Below are 17483 nucleotides of genomic sequence, written 5' to 3' on the forward strand. Positions count from 1 at the left end.
AGTTAAATTCTGAACAGATAGTTAACATGTAATAAATTACTTTTGATGTTGTTGTCACAGGCTTCCCTTTCACTGCTATTTCCTTGCCCATGTTTAAAGATGCAGTAATTGACTTGACACTCAGGGGCAGCAGAACAAGCTGCAAACACAATGCTGACACATGATACACAATAATGCTTCTGTAACTGTAAGTCCAATATTCACTCTCTTTTTAGTTCTATTTTGGTCTTAACCAAGTCCTGGGGGTGTCTGTCTTCTTAAAGTCTGCCATAAATGCTCCATAAGGCTGAAAACAAGGGAGTTGGATGATGATTTCCTGTAGGTACCTGCCCCTACAAGCAACCCCTTTCACATAGTCATTTGATCCACTGACAATTGATTAGTGCATTAATCTCAACACAGATTGAGGCTTACTTAAGCACAACATGTTGTGTTGTCCTTATATTTGTCCCCCATTTGTATTCCTGTTGTATGTTTGTGCAGCCTGGCCTTGACGCTTCCTTGAGGAGACAGCAGCAGTGTCTGGGAAGCTTCCCAGTTTGCCATCAGACACTACAAATGGACTTGGAAACTCCTCACATAAAGGTAAAGTGCAAGTACACTTAATTTTGTGGTACAGGTAGTAGACCTCTTTAAGACATGGCATACAATGACTATAGTGAAAACCCATTTTCTTAAGCATTTATGATCAATTAAAGCTAAAAGGTTGGACAATGAAAAGACGTTTGAGGCAAACTTAGTGTTGTGGATAGCAGATAAAAAAAAAATTTAAAAAATAGTATCAGGAGCATAAAAAAACAGGAAGAAACAGCAGACTTCTCATTGAAACAAAATATTTCCTGGAAGAAATAAAGGCTGGACAGAAGCACCTCTAAATAAAGACCAAGTCAGGGTTATCTGGGCAGTTTGTTTATGTGCCAGAATTGATAATTGTCTGACCTTGAAGGAACAAAGTCTGAAATCAACACTCAAGGCCTCAGCAGACAGTCAATAACTAAATCAATAATGCTTCATCTATGTATAGCAATATGGATATTTAAAGGAATATGTGTGTGTGTGAGAGAGAAATTGTAGTTTTTACGAGATAATTTCAATACCTTTCTCCACAGTAAATAAGCGTTGCAAAATCCAGATTTTTAAGCCGACCATCTGACCTCATTATCCTTTACGGATTAATGTTTTAGCTTTACACAAACACTTCCAAGAGCTTGGTCACCCTACTCCCAAAGTGCTACATATTAACACAACAGGGAGACAGTCTGTACAAAGTTTCCACCACACAAACCCTATTGTTGTCAGAAGGTACTGTTACGTGATCGCTGAACATGCAGGTTTTGCTTTAGGTCATCAGTAAACATAGAGGGTCAAACCCCAGCACCCTGCTGCACCAGCTGAATGTTTACTTCAATCATAAGTCAGACTGTAAAATTTACAGTAAATGTTAGGTGGATTTGATGCAGTTTTTAACTTATAGGTGGCAAAAATCCTACTACATACAAACACCAATATGTTTCTTTTATCTTCTGTGACTAATAATAAACAGCCAAATTATAGCTTAAATTAATTTATAATAAATAATAAACTAGACTAGATGTTTTGGTTTAGATGTGATGTAACCCGTTTGTTTTCATAACTTATGCACCTGCATTAAATGATAGCTTTGATTTTATAAAAACATTTCCAGATAAGTCACCACTTGTTACACACTTTTTTAAGCAAAGGCAAAGACACCTTCAAAGGTGAACAAAGAAGTGGCCGGGTTGGCTCAGTGGGTAGAGCAGGCACAGATGTACTGAGAGGTTTATGCCTCGACGCAAAGGTCCAGGGTTTGAATCTGACCTGTGACGATTTCCTGCATGTCTTCTCCCCTTTCTCACCTAGCTGTCCTGTCAAACTAAAGGTGGAAAAGCCCAAAAAATAATCTTTAAAAAAAAAAAAAGGTTAACAAAGAAGTGGAAACTGTGTTAAATGCTCTTGCAACACTTGCAGTTTTAAGAACTACTTTATTGTAAAAGGACGTGTGGCTTTCGTCTGTGCAACCTTTGCGTCGGTCTCATAATACAATTGTTCTGGATACTAAAAGTGTTACTAGAGTTTTTACCCTTTTTAAAGGAAAAAAACCCATCCCAACTAAAAGATGAATTTGTCCAGTCAAGTGCAGGAAGAGTTCATGTTTAGGAGGACTTTTGTACCACCTTTTTGAAATTACACATTTCCAAAACAAACCTATTGAGCCTTGCTAGATTGCGATAAAGCAACATTTCATAGCTGGCTGTGCTTTGCTAAACTTGAGAGAAAAATGAGAGAAAAAGTTGCCGATTTAAAAAAACATCATCACACTTTAGCAGAAATGTTGCTACACAATCTATATGCATTTGTTGTAAGGTGTCCTAGAGCCACAATAACCACAGACTATTCAACTAATACACTAAACAATGATATTAAGTGGTGTAACTGTTGTATCCACGGGGTAAAAGCTATGTGGTCTCTCTATTACTAATGGGGTGGGAAATCTATTTTTTGTAACTGTATTTACAGTGTTGAGGTTTTAGTGGAGCAGCAGTCACAAACATACAGACTCAAAAGACAAAATACAGAATGATAAAAAAACTTTTATTTTTTTATACATTAAAAACTAAAAGGCATCTTCACTGTGTAGTGTAATAACGGAGTAACAAATGATGAACTTGTAGTGTATTTTCTTTCTTTTTAATAATTATTCATTGCTCTAAATGGCTTTCAATGGTCAGCACCAAGTACATGCATGCTGTGTGTCTTCTTTTGTTAGGGGAGGTTACACAATATTAAAATATATTTAAGCTTAGATATGTTTTTTTTACAAATTAGGGGTTTGATCACAAAGCCTCTTATATTAAAATATATTTAAGCTTAGATATGTTTTTTTTTTTTACAAATTAGGGGTTTGATCACAAAGCCTCTTTGATGAGAGAGGAGAGTCTTCTGAAAGCCTGTCAAAATAAATATAAGAGATTAGTCATTATTGTGTGTGTGTGTGTGTGTGTGTGTGTGTGTGTGTGTGTGTGTGTGTGTGTGTGTGTGTGTGTGTGTGTGTGTGTGTGTACCTCATCAATCTGCTCTGGTGTGGAGAGAGAAAAGGCTGCTCTGACATAGGGACAGGGTTCACTACTGTTGATCATGAAGACGCCTCCGGGAACCAGCAGTACCTTTTAGCACACATACAAAGAGACATGACTCATGTTACTTAATATTTACATTGCTTTTGTCTGGTTTTCCAGTTTCTACACAGCTGATGTTTCCATGCATCCAAGGTCAGAGTTAGAGAAAATAATAATAAAATATTGATTAATCCTCTTTGTGAGAACAACACTAACCTTTCGTTTTTTTTTTTTTTAGTAATTTATTTTTATCAGCAGTCGTATGTATATTAAACTAATTGTAAAGCCAGACAAATTAAATTTTTTAATTGGCCAAAAACAGTCCCACACATAATCCACAAATAGTTTTTAAACTTTGATTTTATAAGGTTTAAACAAATTAAACATAACATGTTAATTCATTAGATAGAGTTTTTTCTTTTCTTCCTTTGGACAGAGCCAGTCTTTACTATCTGCTGTCTGGACGCACTGTACAGACCTTGAAAAAGCCTGACTGTAACCCACTCTTGTTTATACATGGCTTACCAGCCAAATTTAGAAACGTTCTGTGTGTGTGGGAGGGAAAGCGCTCAGTTGCTAAACCCACTCACATTGCTCACAATGGACACTTTACATGCACCATCCTACACTCTATTCAGAAACAAAACCTGCCTTGCCCCTGGTGCAAAACATCTGCTCACAAACTGACAGAAAAAAGCTCCAAAATGCATTCTAGATGCCTGCTATTGGTATATTAGAGTATAGTAGATATGAGTTAATTGGGTTTCGTTCCCTAATTAAATCACAAAAAGAGATTAATATGTGAGGGTTTAAATAGAAATACAATAGGAACAAGTTGTGCGCTGACCTCTTTCTCCAAGGCTTTCTTCATAATGAGCTGTTGGGTATCGGCTATGCCCTTTAGCTTAATCCACAGGAACATGCCTGCCGATGGGGTGTGCCACTCTGCTACATCTACACACACACACACACACACACACACACACACACACACACACACACGTAGTTCCTCAAATGGTTAGCAGGCGGTGGCTCCAAGAAAACTGTACTGATGTGACTCGGAAAACCTTTCACTACAAATGTTTGCTTTTTTACAACAGGGAATGGTATAGACCACTAATGTCACTTCTTAGAGAAAAGGTAAAATAAATACGAACAAAACAGACAATACAAAAACTAAATAAGTCAGCTACCGAAATAGTTTTTTCCCTCTCCGCCTTTAAGGCGCTAAGTCAGCCCATACAGCATTATAATAATGCAGAGGGTCTGTATTAATGTAAATTACTTAAGAAAATCTGCTTTTCTTTTAGCAACAGTAAATACTGCAGCCAGCCACTTTTTGTATTACTGATCGGACAGTCCAGACAGGACCCATATTATCCACAAATGTCAGATCTGTCTTGATACAGAATTCGATTTGTGTCTATTTTTTATTTCAGTAAAAGAATATTAAAAGGTACGTTATGTTTACATCAAGTATGTCACACCAAAATGCAACTTTTGGTAGTTCAACTTTTTTTCACAAACCTTTAAGCCACTTGTCTGCAGAGGTGATCATGGCATCACGCTGTTTCCTGTAAAACTCAATCACCCTGTGAGAGGAAAGAAATCTGTGTCATGCATCGATGCAAGAGTGGCTGACTCCATTGAATGACACTGTTGGTTAGAAATGGATCTAATTGTTTTCTTAACCAGTCAAATCAGTCCTGCAGAGCAAATGTGGCTGTACAGCAGCATTGTGAGAAGTAACATACCCCTCTATGTGTTGGAGGAAACCCTCTTGGCCCCAACTGTGCAACAACTGAGACACCATGAGCTGAAAGGAGGCAGGACGCATGTTATATCATGTAATGACTGGCACAGATTCAAAATATTTTACCCTGCAGCAGATAATCCACCTTCAGATCTGTATTTCTATTTGTACATCAGTGCGGTTGGAGCATGACACACCTTTTTTTTCCACAATAGAGCCTTTTGTTTTGTTCTGTTCTTGTTTCCAATTTTAAATCTTTCTGAGTTTTAGTACAGATTAGATGAAAAAGCAGGTGATGAGGATTGAATCAGAGGAGGGTGACAGCAGTTTTTTTGCAGATCCTAATTAATCCCTCTTTTTCCTTATTAAAACCTCCTCTGCAGCTGCTGCTGATGATCCAGACGCACCGCAACATCTTGTTTGGCTTCAGCTGTAGGGAGACAACACACAGCCTTCTCGCTGGTGAGTTTGTGCAAACCTGGCTTGCTGAAGGATTGGAACAGAAGCTGTGGTGTCAGAATCTGTTTGCTGCTAAACCAGTAATGCAATGTTGATGAGCAGGGTGTGGCTGTATAAAATTAAGGTTTCATTCACCTGCGTGAAGGTACTAGTGTGCATTGTGGAGGCCTGGATGTGCAGCACCACCCTATCCACCAGCGGTTTGGGACCGGTTACAAAACCTATCCTCAGCCTAAAACACACAGACAATCAGTCATAGAAAGACATAAACATGCTGGTGAAGTTCTGCATAATGTGGCTTTGAATATATAGCGACGTTTGCCTGGTCTTTCAAAAAAAACAAAAAAACATTAATTTTAAAATTAACCCTATCCTATGGCTTAATAAAAAATAAGGCAGGTCATTGACAGTCAGCACACAATGTCCTAATCTGTGGGGGTTTAAATATCTTACCTCACGACTAAGCCTCGACTAGTCAAAGCTGCTATGATTATGTCAAACATCTGATTTTTATGACTTGGATTTGGGAAAATGTGAGTGGGATCTTATAGTTTAAGATGCTTATGATGTAAATATAAAAAGGAAGTATCTATAATATGTTAACAGGGTTTTTTAGGAGCGTTTTTACAGTCAGTTTGTACTTTTAAAAGTTTTCATAATGTGCTCAATACAAGCTAAAGAAAACAATATGGTTTCCTAGAAGCAAACCATCAGATGTGACCAGTGGGGATTACACAAGCAAATTAAATACGATACTGTACGAAAGACTGGGGGGGAGGGGGAAACACACCCTGTTTACATATCTGGTCCTGACTCGTTAAGGGAAAAGCACAAACACTGTGCTGTAGCAGTCAATAGAATCTTAAATGGCAACAGCAGAGCTTCAGATGCACTGGGTTTAAACACACACACACACACACACACACACACACACACACACACACACACACACACGCACACACACACACACACACACACACACACACACACACACACACACACACGCACACGCTCACCCTGAAGACAGGATCTTAGAGAAGGAGTCTGTCCTGATGATCCTCCCGTCAACATCCATGGAGAGAAACGTGGGAGCCCACGGCTGCCAAATAGATGAGACATACAGGAACATGAATTCTTATGTCATCCATTGGATTGTTAACTTAATTCATGGTTATCCAAAAAGATCAGATCATAAAGTAACAACAAATGAGACAAATTAACTATTTCACATTTTTAAATGACAGAAAAGTAACTTTCTTTGACGAACAGATGAGGGGATTGAACTCTTTTTGTACCTTGTCAAACTGCAGGAAGAAGTATGGGTCGTCCTCAATGATAAGCATGTCGTACTGCCTGGCCAGCTATTAAAAAAGACCGGAGGACATTAGAAAATGACTGTGAATCTGCAGGGAAATCAGCTTCACTACAAGCTCTAATTAGCAGAGTCAGTGGTTCACTGACTGCTTTGCCAGACTGAGAGAGAGGAGTGATTCATAAATCATCTGCAGTGTGTGCATGCAGTCATATTTACGACTATATGAGTCTTTGTTTTGTGACTTTGCAGAGGGGAGACAAACCTCATACACTTCCTGCTTCCTCTGAGCCGTCATGGAGGCACCGGTGGGGTTTCCTCCGTTGGGGATGGTGTAGAGGATCTTGGGGGCAGTGCTGCTGGGCTTATGAACCTCTGAGGGGTCCCACCGAGACAAAACCTCCTTCAGGGCTGCTGGTATCATGCCGTGCTGATCGCTGGGGACATTGATTAAGTTGCAGCCGAGCGGCTGGAGCTACAGAGGAAAAAAGAAGTGTGGAAGGTCACAGAAGCTTAAGTTACTGCATGTTTGTGTGGTTATAAATTAGAGCTGCAAAGATGAGTTGTCAACTATTAAAGTAACTGCCAACTATTTTGATAATCGGTTTGAGTAATCTGTTATGAAAAAAAAAAAAGGTAAAACATTCTCTGATTCCAGCTTATTAAATGTGAATATTTTTTTAGTTTCTTCACTCCTCTGTGGCAGTAAACTGAATATCTTTGAGTTGTGGACAAAATAAGACATTTGAGAACGTCATCTAGGGCTTTGGAAAACACTGATCGACATTTTTCACAATGTTTTTGACATTTTATAGACTAAACAACTAATCGAGAAAATAGTCAACAGATTAATCGACTATGAAAATAATCGTTGCAGACCTATTATAGAGTGCTCTCTCACCGCTGCCAGTGTGCCTGAATACGTGGGTGCATCCAGCAGAACGTTGTCTCCAGGGTTGACCAGCATCTCAAACACCTGAAACCCAAAAACATTTAAAACATGTCATCACTTCAAAACTATTTTTATGTTTATAAGCAATTCTTATAAACATTAGGAAAAGTCATTAGTCATAATTTAAATGTTAAGCTTAAAAAAGATTAAGTATGTTTTAACAGAACATTAATGGCACTAACGTCTATAAGCGACCCTGTGTTTTTTACATCTGACCCTTAAACAGCTGGCTACACAAACAGCATGAGTGACAGTGAATAGAAGCGTTGCAGCTGGAGTAGTCTCGCTTTGCCAGACCTTCCTCCACAACGCTGCGGAGGAAGGTCTGGCTAGTCCACACAGCATTCCGGGATGGGAGAAAAACGTGCTCTGGTTTATTGGCATTTCTTTAAACCAATCAAAATCATCATGGACGGCGCTAAGCGCTGCACGGAGCCCCGGTGCCGTTGGAAAATAGCCTCGGGAAGGAACTTGTTTTGGTCGTGCAGCAGACAGGAGTTTAGAATCCCAACACAAAGGAAGGTTAGGTAACGAAAATCCGGTCGAAAACAAAAAAAATACATACGGTGGAATATCCGACGGCAACGGCGCAATCGCGGAAGTGGAAGGTCGTGGATATAGACTACAGCTGGAGGTGTCAGTACCTTACAGAGCCCCTCTTGGCTCCCCGTGGTCACACACATGTCCATCTGGCCGTTCTCAGGGGCGTAACTGGCGGTCGGTGGGTCGTGGAGGTCCTTCTGCAGGTTCTTCATCCACGTCAGCAGCTCAGGTATTCTACGTAGGAATAGAAATTAGACTTACTACACAACAGACTTCACACTGTAATAATCTGCTGTTTTTTTTATATAAATAAATAGTGTTAGGTTTTAAAAAATTAAAACAATGCTGATGTTTTGAAAACAATGTACCTTTGGTTCAGATGCATTCAGTACACATTGCAGCCGGGTTAGGAAAATATGATTGAATGCAATAACTGGTAAGGTCTAACCCAATATCTTGCTAATTATATTCTCACCCTTGTCTTTCTGAAGATTTAGGTCAGAGCAGACCCTTTTCTTTGTATTCTCCCTTTGGCTCTCCCAGATAGATTAGATCAAAACCACACACTTAACCCGTTTTAAATTTTTGTTTTATATCTATATAAAATATGGGACGTAGAAATAAGCGCTGAAAATGTGTAGAAGAAAAATGTAAAAATTTTAAATGTTGGAAAAAGCAAAAACAAATTGTGAAAAAAAGGCGTCAAAAATGTCAGAAAAAAAAGTGTTTTTTTTCAAGGTTGAAGGGAAGACAACACAAGGGTTAACATATAGAAATAAACTTTTGTCCCACAGCAGGAAGCAAACTTGTGGCTCTGGCTTGAAGCCATCCCCTGCTGTGGTGAGACTAGATTAGAATACATGATAGTCTTTGATCTGTGTCTGGAAGAAGCCCCCAAAGTGCATGCTAGAGGTGTGACCATCGCATCTGAGGCTATGAAGAAAAGCCAATGAGATGCCCCTAACACATCACCATGCCAACGACGGGCCAATGGGAATAGGTGCAGGGAAATATAATTCTGAAATTTACAATGATTCAGGACTGATTGATGTAATTCCTGAAGGGGAAGCATGTCATTCAGTCCGCTGCTGGCAGTGTTTTCAGTGTTTTATGTTTGATTGTTTTGTCATGTCATTTTCATCATGTTGTTTATTAAACCTTTTGTTAATTCTTCAGTTGGATCAAGCCTTGCTCCTTCCTCCTCAGAAATCAAACGAACACGTTGTTAACATTTCTTAACAATAGTACAGTATGTTTCTGTTTTGTCAGTCTAACCAATATTCCATTAATGAAAGCTTTTCTAAGTGCTGTTGCTAGGTAGGTTTTTGAGAAAAATGCTGTGTTTGGAATAAGCATACAAAGTAATTTAGACAAAGGGAGGCTTTCACCTACAAAACTGTAAACTACATCAACATGAAACTCCAGAAACAAGATATTACTGCCCACACTGTTTTTAACTGGTGATATGTTGGAGAGCTCTGAGCACCAAACACAAAAGAGATACATATTTGGGCATGTAGGTGTATGATACTCTGTATGGGTTTGAAGTCCAGATTTCTCCTTGGTGAATTGACCTTTTTATCATTATTTTTGGGGGCATTTTATGCATTTATTAGACAGCAATACTAGGGAGAGATGGGCCGGATTCAAATAGAAGATGTGGTCTGCGTCTCAATCTCTAGGTGCCCCATATAAACTATCTATTATCACTGCTTACTCCATTTAACCATAAAACCATTGGAATTTGCAGGAAAATCTCACAAATAAGTGACTGATTCTACAAAAGAAGGACTCCTGTTCTGTCACCCATTAGAGGCAGAGTACTGCAGAGCCCTCTTCATCGCTGCATCATCGAAGGTGAGCGTCTGTCCATTCTTCAACTTAATGGACGTTGACTGGAAGGGGAAGGTGTTGGGGTTGGGCGCTCCTCCCGCCAAAGAGATCAGGGACGGAGGTGACCGCTGCTGCAGCTCGGCTTTATACCGGTGGAGAAATGAATGAGATGGATAGATAGACATTTGGGCTAAAATAACCACTTTACATACATATTGCTGTTGTTGTTTTGGCAGCATTTCAGTTACTGTATCTCTGTGTATGGCCAGGTTAATAAAAGTGACATGGAAAAAGTGTTAAGTGATTAAATGTAAAAGTTGGCCACAGGTAAGTGTCTAAGAGGCTTTTTTTTTTATTTTCAATGAAATTTGGCCCAGTTTGTGCCTAGGCATCCTACTGTGTGTCAACTGGTTTGTGCTAAATCAATTGACATCTGTTAGACAATGTGCATCACTTAAGCCTTTCATCAACATGGTAATGGGCTAAACTGTATGGTGCTGCACGCAGACAACGAGGAATGGGGCTCAGCTGCTTTATTTTGCCTGGGGCCACTAGTAGGTTTATCTGGCCATGCAAATACAGTTCACTAGATACCACACATACCGGTATATACTTACTAAGCATCCTGATAGGAGAGGGCTTTCTAGCTGCGCTGACGGCTGTCAGAAACCGAGCGTAATTCATGATTCCTGCGAAATTATGAAATCAGACATATTTACCCTCACATACTGATACATACATTGGATTTATTTGTTTATTCAGCTTCCACCTGTTGCAGAATGTCTGAGCGAGGCGTCTGTGTTATAATCTTATTTTTTAATATAAAACGCTGTAACCCTATGTGACCAAAGACAACATGGCATAACAAATAATTCCCAATTTAAACATGCTTGCAGGCAGATTGAATGACTGTTTCACAACGGAAATTACTAAATTACTTTAAATTAATCACTACAACGAGCAGGCGAACATAAAGTATACTGAATATATTTAACGGGTTTAACCATAGACTGTAGCTATATAATAGGTTTTAAGTCGACCACAGTCGGACTATGTAACTGACCTTGCGTAGCTCGGCTTGACGGCCCCGGGGGCTTCTGGATAATGTATTTCTTGATACACCGAATTTTACAGTGGTCAACCTGCTGCGTCCGTTTCGTGAACTACATTACCCAAGATGTAAAGCAAATGCACGATTATAGCTACCGGAGTTTCGGCTAGCTAACGTCAACTTTGCTGTACCAAAGATCTTCGTCTCTGGCTGTACAATTCAAGACAGCAGAATTGTTCACATTCATTGTGAGTGTCCTCCATCTTGACTATTCATCATCATTGCTATTATTATTTTGTTTTTGTCCACTAGAAAGCAGCAAACCAAGAATCCAAGGGCTCATACTTACCGGAAATGACGAAGCAGGTGAACTTCCGTGTTGTTAGCGTAGCCTACAGTCTATGCTTATACGAGCATATTTAGCTTAGCTTGCTCGTGTGTATGACAAACTGTATAACGTTAGCTTAATTTTAAATCAGTACAGTCAAAGTTGCTTCAGGCTTGCAGTCTGTGCCACATCATTTTCTTTTAGACTGGTAACTCGAATCTATTTTTGCAATGGAGTTTTTTTCAGACGTTGAATGCTTGCTAGCAAATGTGAGTATCTCCCGGCTAAATTAGGCAGTTGACTTAACGTTACAGTTAAGGTTAAAACTAACGGCCTCGTCCAAACAAACGTTACATGATTTTCTAAATAAATAGAAAGGAAATATTCTGTATGGCTTATCACGTGTGCTTCTCAGTTTTCCAGATAACTGAGATTTCTGCTGCCATGTAGAGCAGGTGTCCTGTCTTTGGTGTTTACATCCCTGTCGTTTCAATGGGGAAAAGGAAAGACATGATTCACCCCAGGTTTCTCTGTAAGTATATACGATTATTGGCGTTTAACTAATAATTTTCATACGCAGTTATGCTTTCCTTATGCCAAAATATACACTCAGTTATCAGGTACATTTTAAAGCTAATACAGTCCTCCACAGTTTATCAAAGGGCCAATGACATACTTTACAATATTTTTTGGGTCTTTTTCATGATTTACCAGACAAACTTTTTTTTTTTTTATGGTTCCTAAACTTTTTCTGCAGGGCCCCCTTTTGTAGATACAAATATTTTCAAGCCTATACTATGATATATTTTATGACCTTATCATATAATGACTTTTTTGAAAAACCTTTTTCAACATGCTATGACGTTTTAGTGACTAGTCGAGGACATACTATACTATTACCTTTTTTTAATTTTTTTGACATACTACACTATGACTTTTACGACGTACTGCAATATGACTTTGTTCGACATACTATATATGTATACTATGTTTTTGTGACTTTTATTACTTTTTCGACATACATGATGCTTTCGTGACTTTTTTACAACATACGATATTCTGACTTTTTTTGACATACTATACAATGTCTTTTTTCAACATACTATACTATCACGTTTTTGTGACTTTTTTTACGACATACTATGTTATATACTATAACAGATGTGACTGTACAGGGACAATAGTCCCAACATGTGTGTTAATATATAACGTAAAAACAGATTTCAACACATTTCTAAAATATATAAACGAAAACTAAACATGATACTCTTCATTATAAGGTAAGATTTATTGCAGGGCTGTTGTATTAGTTTTTAAAATGTGTAACTAATAAACTAGCAACTAAGTATACAGTACATTCACTTTATTATACCATCAACTAACTCTGGTCACAGTGTAAGGTGTGTTCAGTGAAACATTATTATTATTATTATTATTATTGTTTTTAATGCATTTTTTAACTCAAGTCTTATATTTTTGTTCATTTTATTGTGAGCAGTCTACCAAATATCAACAGTAAAATGTTCTTGGACTGCTAATTGTTTTTGCTTCATATAAATCTTCTTGGCCGACATGGCAAGGAAATGGCAACCATCATTTCTTAGTTCATACGTGTTTATAGTATTTATTTGTTGCTTTTCTCTCGTCTTCTGCAGGTGAAGGCGGCTCAAGCCTGCACAGCGTTCACAAGCGGAAACACAAAAAACACAAGAAGCACAAGAGGAAGCACCACAGCTTCGCCGAGGCCCCGGAGCCCGAGCCTGTGGTGGTTCCTCGGCCTCCTCCACAGCTCCGACTCAAGATCAAACTGGGAGGACAGACGCTGGGGACCAAGAGGTGAGACAGGATGTCAAAGGTGGTCAGTTTGTTGGTGAACCATAATGTCAGTAGTACTCAGTTTCATAGAAACCCAATCACTCGGCGGGTTTCTGTTTTCTGTCTGTAACAGCGTTCCCACCTTCACCGTGCATCCCGGTGTGGCTTGTCCTCCCTCCCCCTTGATGATTATTAATAATGTTGATGATGATGACGATGATGATGATGATGATGATGATGAGGAGGAGGACGACGATGATGAGCCCTCTGTGCCTTTGGAGCAGTATCGGGCCTGGCTGGGTAAGTTACAAGATACTACATACTGGAGCTTGATGAAAAGTTATCAGAGTAAATCATCTGTGGTTTATGTTTCTTAATATTGTGATAGAGGTTACATGTTGCTTTTTCCTGGTCTTAAAGGCTTCATTACAGGTAAATGAAGCAAGTGAACAATCAATGCTTTTACCCACTTATTTCCAATGTTTCCCTTGAGACCATATCATCGTACCCCTAGTTAAGAATTGTTTATTTTTCTGACATTTCTCTTCTCGTGAAATACTGGACACTCTTTATCTCTTTTGGCCTTTTTAAAAAGCCTTTAAAGGTCCCATGGCATGAACATTTCACTTTATGAGTTTTTTTTTTTAACATTAATATGCATTCCCCCAGCCTGCCTATGTCCCCCAGTGGCTAGAAATGGCGATAGGTGTAAACCGAGCCCTGGGTATCCTGCTCTGTCTTTGAGAAAATGAAAGCTCAGATGGGCCGATCTGAAATCTTCCCCTTATGATGTCATAAGGAGAAAGGTTACCTCCCCTTTCTCTGCTTTGCCCACCCAGAGAATTTGGCCCACCCATGAGAAAGAGAGAGACATCATGGCTTGAAAACAAGTGAAGCATGGCAGTTGGTCAAGGCCACAACCCCCCCCCCCACCTTGCCCCCCCCCCCCTCTCTCCTCCTCAATAGCATTTACAGCTACAGACACAGAAATGGCACATACTAAGGAAAGCTCATTGTGGGACTGGCTCTAGTGGCTATAATTCTGCACCAAGGCTGAATTTTGGGAAAGAGACTTCAGATACAGTATTAGGGGACCACTAAGGTCTATATAAAAGAGACTTCAGATACAGTATTAGGGGACCACTAAGGTCTATATAAAAGAGACTTCAGATACAGTATTAGGGGACCACTGAGGCCTATATAAAAGAGACTTCAGATACAGTATTAGGGGACCACTGAGGCCTATATAAAAGAGACTTCAGATACAGTATTAGGGGACCACTGAGGTCTATATAAAAGAGACTTCAGATACAGTATTAGGGGACCACTGAGGTCTATATAAAAGAGACTTCAGATACAGTATTAGGGGACCACTGAGGCCTATATAAAAGAGACTTCAGATACAGTATTAGGGGACCACTAAGGTCTATATAAAAGAGACTTCAGATACAGTATTAGGGGACCACTGAGGCCTATATAAAAGCATCCAAAAAGCAGCATGTCATAGGACCTTTTAAATATAACACTCTCCTTACCGCTCATAACTCATGTCCACACACTGAGGTCAGGGGTCACAAGTAAACTTTATTTCATTTTAAGTGGTCACAAGGCAAAAAGGTTGGGAACCATTGGATCCCTTAAACAGTAGGACAATACAACCAATGAACTATACTACTAGTATTAACTGTATCACATTGATGCAAACATTTAAAGTTAACTTAAATTGAAAAAACACTGGTACTGTACGTTAAGATATGTTACCTCTATTATGGATGTAGAAATTTACCTTAATGGGTTTTCAGACAACATCACTGAATGCTAAACAAAAGCTTAAATGGTTGTGATGTTTACAATTTTCCTTCATTCAAATCAATAACCTTTGCACTGTCAGGAGCACAGTGAATGCAAGTTAAAATCTGTTAATTAGGGTTTTGTACCATGGTCAAAACAATTATCTGGCCTTGGTTGGACAATAAATGCATCATGTTTATTCTGTTTGTTCTGTATTAGATGAAGACAGCAACCTGGCCACGTCCCCTATGCCAGACATAGACTCAGACTCCATGCTGGGCGTGCCTGTGGATGAGGAGGAGAGGTGGTTGGACGCTCTGGAGAAGGGAGAGCTGGACGACAACGGAGAGCTGAAGAAGGAGGTTGATGAGTCTCTGCTCACAGCCAGACAGGTGAGCAAGAGCAGAAACATGCCCTTCAGTCCAGTATTGATCAATCAAATGCTTAAAGCAGCTATAAACACACATCCCTGAGTGTAATTGTATTTCTTTGTTTGTGTTCAGAAAGCCCTGCTACACAAGCAGCAGAGCCAGCCTCTCCTGGAGCTCCCCATGGGTTACAAGGAGAAAGAGATGACCGCAGAGATGATGCAGAAGCGGGAGGAACGAGCCCGAAAGAGACGCCTGCAGGCCGCAAAGAAGGCAGAAGAGAACAAGAACCAGACAATAGAGAGACTGACAAAAACCAGCAAGGCCAAGATCAAAAGCATGAGAGAGAGGAAGTCAAAGCAGACTCAGTGTCCCATGGTCCGGTACAGCGACTGCGCCCAGGGCATGGCCATTTCCTTCCCCACCGGGGTCCCCGCTCCGGCCCCAACACCCCCCTGTCCTCCACCAGCAGCCCCGGTGAACTGTGGGGCCAGCGGCTGCACCAACCTCAAGAAGTACTCCTGCTCAAAGACCGGGGTTCCTCTCTGCAGCCTCGAGTGTTACAAGAGGAACTTGCTGCTTGAACTTTAAGGGACGAATATATCCTTAATGGATGTGGTTCTGTAAATACGTTGGGATGTGATGAAGGTGCGTACAGTCCACGTGGTTATAAACATTTCATGACATTTACTTTACATAGATGCTCGTGACTCCACAGATGTGGTAGGTATAATTTGAACTTTAAACATAAATCTGGTCAGGTCTAGGAATGTGGATTTACACTTGTTTGTAGCTGTGTCATATTGATAATAATGGTTTTCCCTGCAGTGATGCTGGTTACACAATTCAATTATGTACATTATGAAATGTTAGGATCTAAAAATCTGTGTACCAAATATAATACAATATTTATGATTTCCATTTGTTGAAGACTATATAAAATGAATATTTTTGTATACGTTTGGAGAAAGAGTAGCATTATTTCCACTAGCTTGGACTGTTTTTCATTTAGTCAATAATGTGAAATGATGTACGTATGTAAAAACTGACCAAGGATGTCAACGACAAGAAAATTAGTTTTGAAAGATTAGAAGAGAAACTGTAGTGCTTCTTTAATCTCAATTTTGTAACCCGTGACTCAATTTCCATACAAAACTGTACATCTTAAATTAAGTTACAAATAAAATGCCTTTCCAACACTGCATACAAATTGTGACAATATCAGTACAACCTTATTTACTCTGTCAACATGAAGATGTGTGCCACAGCGTAGGTTTTATTGGTCCAGTTTAGTAAACTTTACGGCAGGTTTTTATCTGCTCTTATCAGAGGCTTACACCTGAGGTATTCAATGAATGAGAGGCTTTTCATATACAAACAGACCCTTGCACACGTCTGTTGAGTAACAAGGCACAAAAATGACCTGGTTTGAATTCACTGATTTTTGCTTAATCACTGCTGTAAGGCCAGAGTCACGCGCTCATCTGTGAATCCGAGGCACATCGTTAGATTCAGACTCCACACAACATCCCCACATTTGCTCTCAGGTGTTTTACAAGCAGAACCGTTTGAACTGATTTCCTGAGAATGCAACTGATGCTACAAGAAATGTTGTAGTTTGTGTGTCCATTGTCAGAGATCTAATAATCAAAAGGCCAGTCCAAAGGAGAGTCTGAAGGCCATCTCTACAGGAACCTCTGCCACCGAGTCATGGAAACACACGTAGAATTCCTGAGGGACGGGCTCGAGCAACATCCGTCTAAAAGACAAAAAAAGAGAGAGATTGGGACGTCATAGTTGGAGATAAATATTACGTTTCATAGACAAGTTGATAGATTTTTATATAGCTTAATTTACTCTAGGGGATTCTAAAGAATAGTTATGACTACAATACCATTGGGTAAAGATGAAAACAATGAAAGAAATGTTGAAATGTGATTTTTTTTCTTTTTTCCCAGCTGTTAGACTGTGTTTATTCACAAGTGAAATCTCCTCCTGGGTCCCAGCTACAAAAAATGTTGTCCTTTGCACTCATGACCCTTTTCATCCTTCCTTCCTGCTCTCGCTCTCTTTTCTTTGAATTGCTAAGACTGGTAGCCTCTCAAAGACAAATCTGACCTTCATTTAAAGACTTTCCCTCC

General features: G+C 39.5%; 4 protein-coding genes across 12 annotated transcripts in view; 2 read left to right on the plus strand and 2 right to left on the minus strand.

Moving 5' to 3' along the window:
- The window catches only part of LOC144534489 (uncharacterized), an 11416-nt gene extending 4392 nt beyond the window's left edge, over nucleotides 1–7024 (plus strand). For 4 of the 5 annotated variants that reach the window (XR_013503555.1, XR_013503557.1, XR_013503556.1 and 1 more), the window contains exons 2-4: nucleotides 484–585; nucleotides 5274–5352; nucleotides 6914–7024. Coding sequence is in view for 2 of the 5 variants with exons in the window: in XM_078276445.1 (XP_078132571.1) it covers nucleotides 484–585; nucleotides 5274–5352; nucleotides 6914–6951 (219 nt within the window). In the remaining 3 variants the exon portion in view is untranslated. Of the gene's footprint in view, nucleotides 1–483; nucleotides 586–5273; nucleotides 5492–6913 lie in introns of those variants that run through there. The other variant, XM_078276444.1, reaches the window with a different exon arrangement.
- aadat (aminoadipate aminotransferase) lies at nucleotides 2595–11414 on the minus strand. 2 transcript variants are annotated; one of them, XM_078276438.1, is made up of 14 exons: nucleotides 11390–11414; nucleotides 10607–10678; nucleotides 9963–10131; nucleotides 8258–8390; nucleotides 7563–7637; nucleotides 6927–7136; nucleotides 6645–6710; nucleotides 6366–6448; nucleotides 5485–5581; nucleotides 4892–4953; nucleotides 4665–4729; nucleotides 3985–4091; nucleotides 3084–3185; nucleotides 2595–2969 (listed from the first exon to the last, which is right to left on the minus strand). In XM_078276438.1, exons 2-14 carry the CDS (start codon nucleotides 10671–10673, stop codon nucleotides 2928–2930), a joined length of 1278 nt encoding a protein of 425 aa, XP_078132564.1. In that variant the 5' UTR covers nucleotides 10674–10678; nucleotides 11390–11414; the 3' UTR covers nucleotides 2595–2927. The 2 variants fall into 2 exon arrangements, with proteins under 2 accessions (XP_078132564.1, XP_078132563.1); XM_078276437.1 differs by lacking the exon at nucleotides 11390–11414 and adding an exon at nucleotides 11053–11140.
- On the plus strand, nucleotides 11200–16544 carry ino80b (INO80 complex subunit B). Of its 3 annotated transcripts, none has more exons than XM_078276442.1 (6): nucleotides 11200–11288; nucleotides 11784–11900; nucleotides 13024–13204; nucleotides 13317–13483; nucleotides 15194–15366; nucleotides 15478–16544. In XM_078276442.1, exons 2-6 carry the CDS (start codon nucleotides 11861–11863, stop codon nucleotides 15931–15933), a joined length of 1017 nt encoding a protein of 338 aa, XP_078132568.1. In that variant the 5' UTR covers nucleotides 11200–11288; nucleotides 11784–11860; the 3' UTR covers nucleotides 15934–16544. The 3 variants fall into 3 exon arrangements, with proteins under 3 accessions (XP_078132568.1, XP_078132569.1, XP_078132567.1); XM_078276443.1 differs by lacking the exon at nucleotides 11200–11288 and adding an exon at nucleotides 11388–11406; XM_078276441.1 differs by lacking the exon at nucleotides 11200–11288 and adding an exon at nucleotides 11416–11637.
- The window catches only part of intu (inturned planar cell polarity protein), a 25544-nt gene continuing 24498 nt past the window's right edge, over nucleotides 16438–17483 (minus strand). For both annotated transcript variants that reach the window (XM_078276436.1, XM_078276435.1), the window contains exon 17: nucleotides 16438–17101. In XM_078276436.1, the coding sequence (XP_078132562.1) occupies nucleotides 16990–17101 (112 nt within the window). In that variant the 3' untranslated portion in view covers nucleotides 16438–16989. The remainder of the gene's footprint in view (nucleotides 17102–17483) is intronic.

This window comes from Sander vitreus, chromosome 19 (genome assembly GCF_031162955.1).
Source record: "Sander vitreus isolate 19-12246 chromosome 19, sanVit1, whole genome shotgun sequence".
Lineage (NCBI taxonomy): Eukaryota > Metazoa > Chordata > Actinopteri > Perciformes > Percidae > Sander > Sander vitreus.

Coding starts and splice junctions, on each gene's coding strand:
- ino80b (XM_078276442.1), top strand. CDS start 11,861: ATGGGGAAAAGGAAAGACATGATTCACCCCAGGTTTCTCT. Junction 13,205..13,316: donor CAGACGCTGGGGACCAAGAG/GTGAGACAGGAT, acceptor TGTCTGTAACAG/CGTTCCCACCTTCACCGTGC. Junction 13,484..15,193: donor GCAGTATCGGGCCTGGCTGG/GTAAGTTACAAG, acceptor GTTCTGTATTAG/ATGAAGACAGCAACCTGGCC.
- aadat (XM_078276438.1), bottom strand. CDS start 10,673: ATGAATTACGCTCGGTTTCTGACAGCCGTCAGCGCAGCTAGAAAGCCC. Junction 4,954..5,484: donor ACACTAGTACCTTCACGCAG/GTGAATGAAACC, acceptor GCCTCCTTTCAG/CTCATGGTGTCTCAGTTGTT. Junction 4,730..4,891: donor TTCCTCCAACACATAGAGGG/GTATGTTACTTC, acceptor TTCCTCTCACAG/GGTGATTGAGTTTTACAGGA.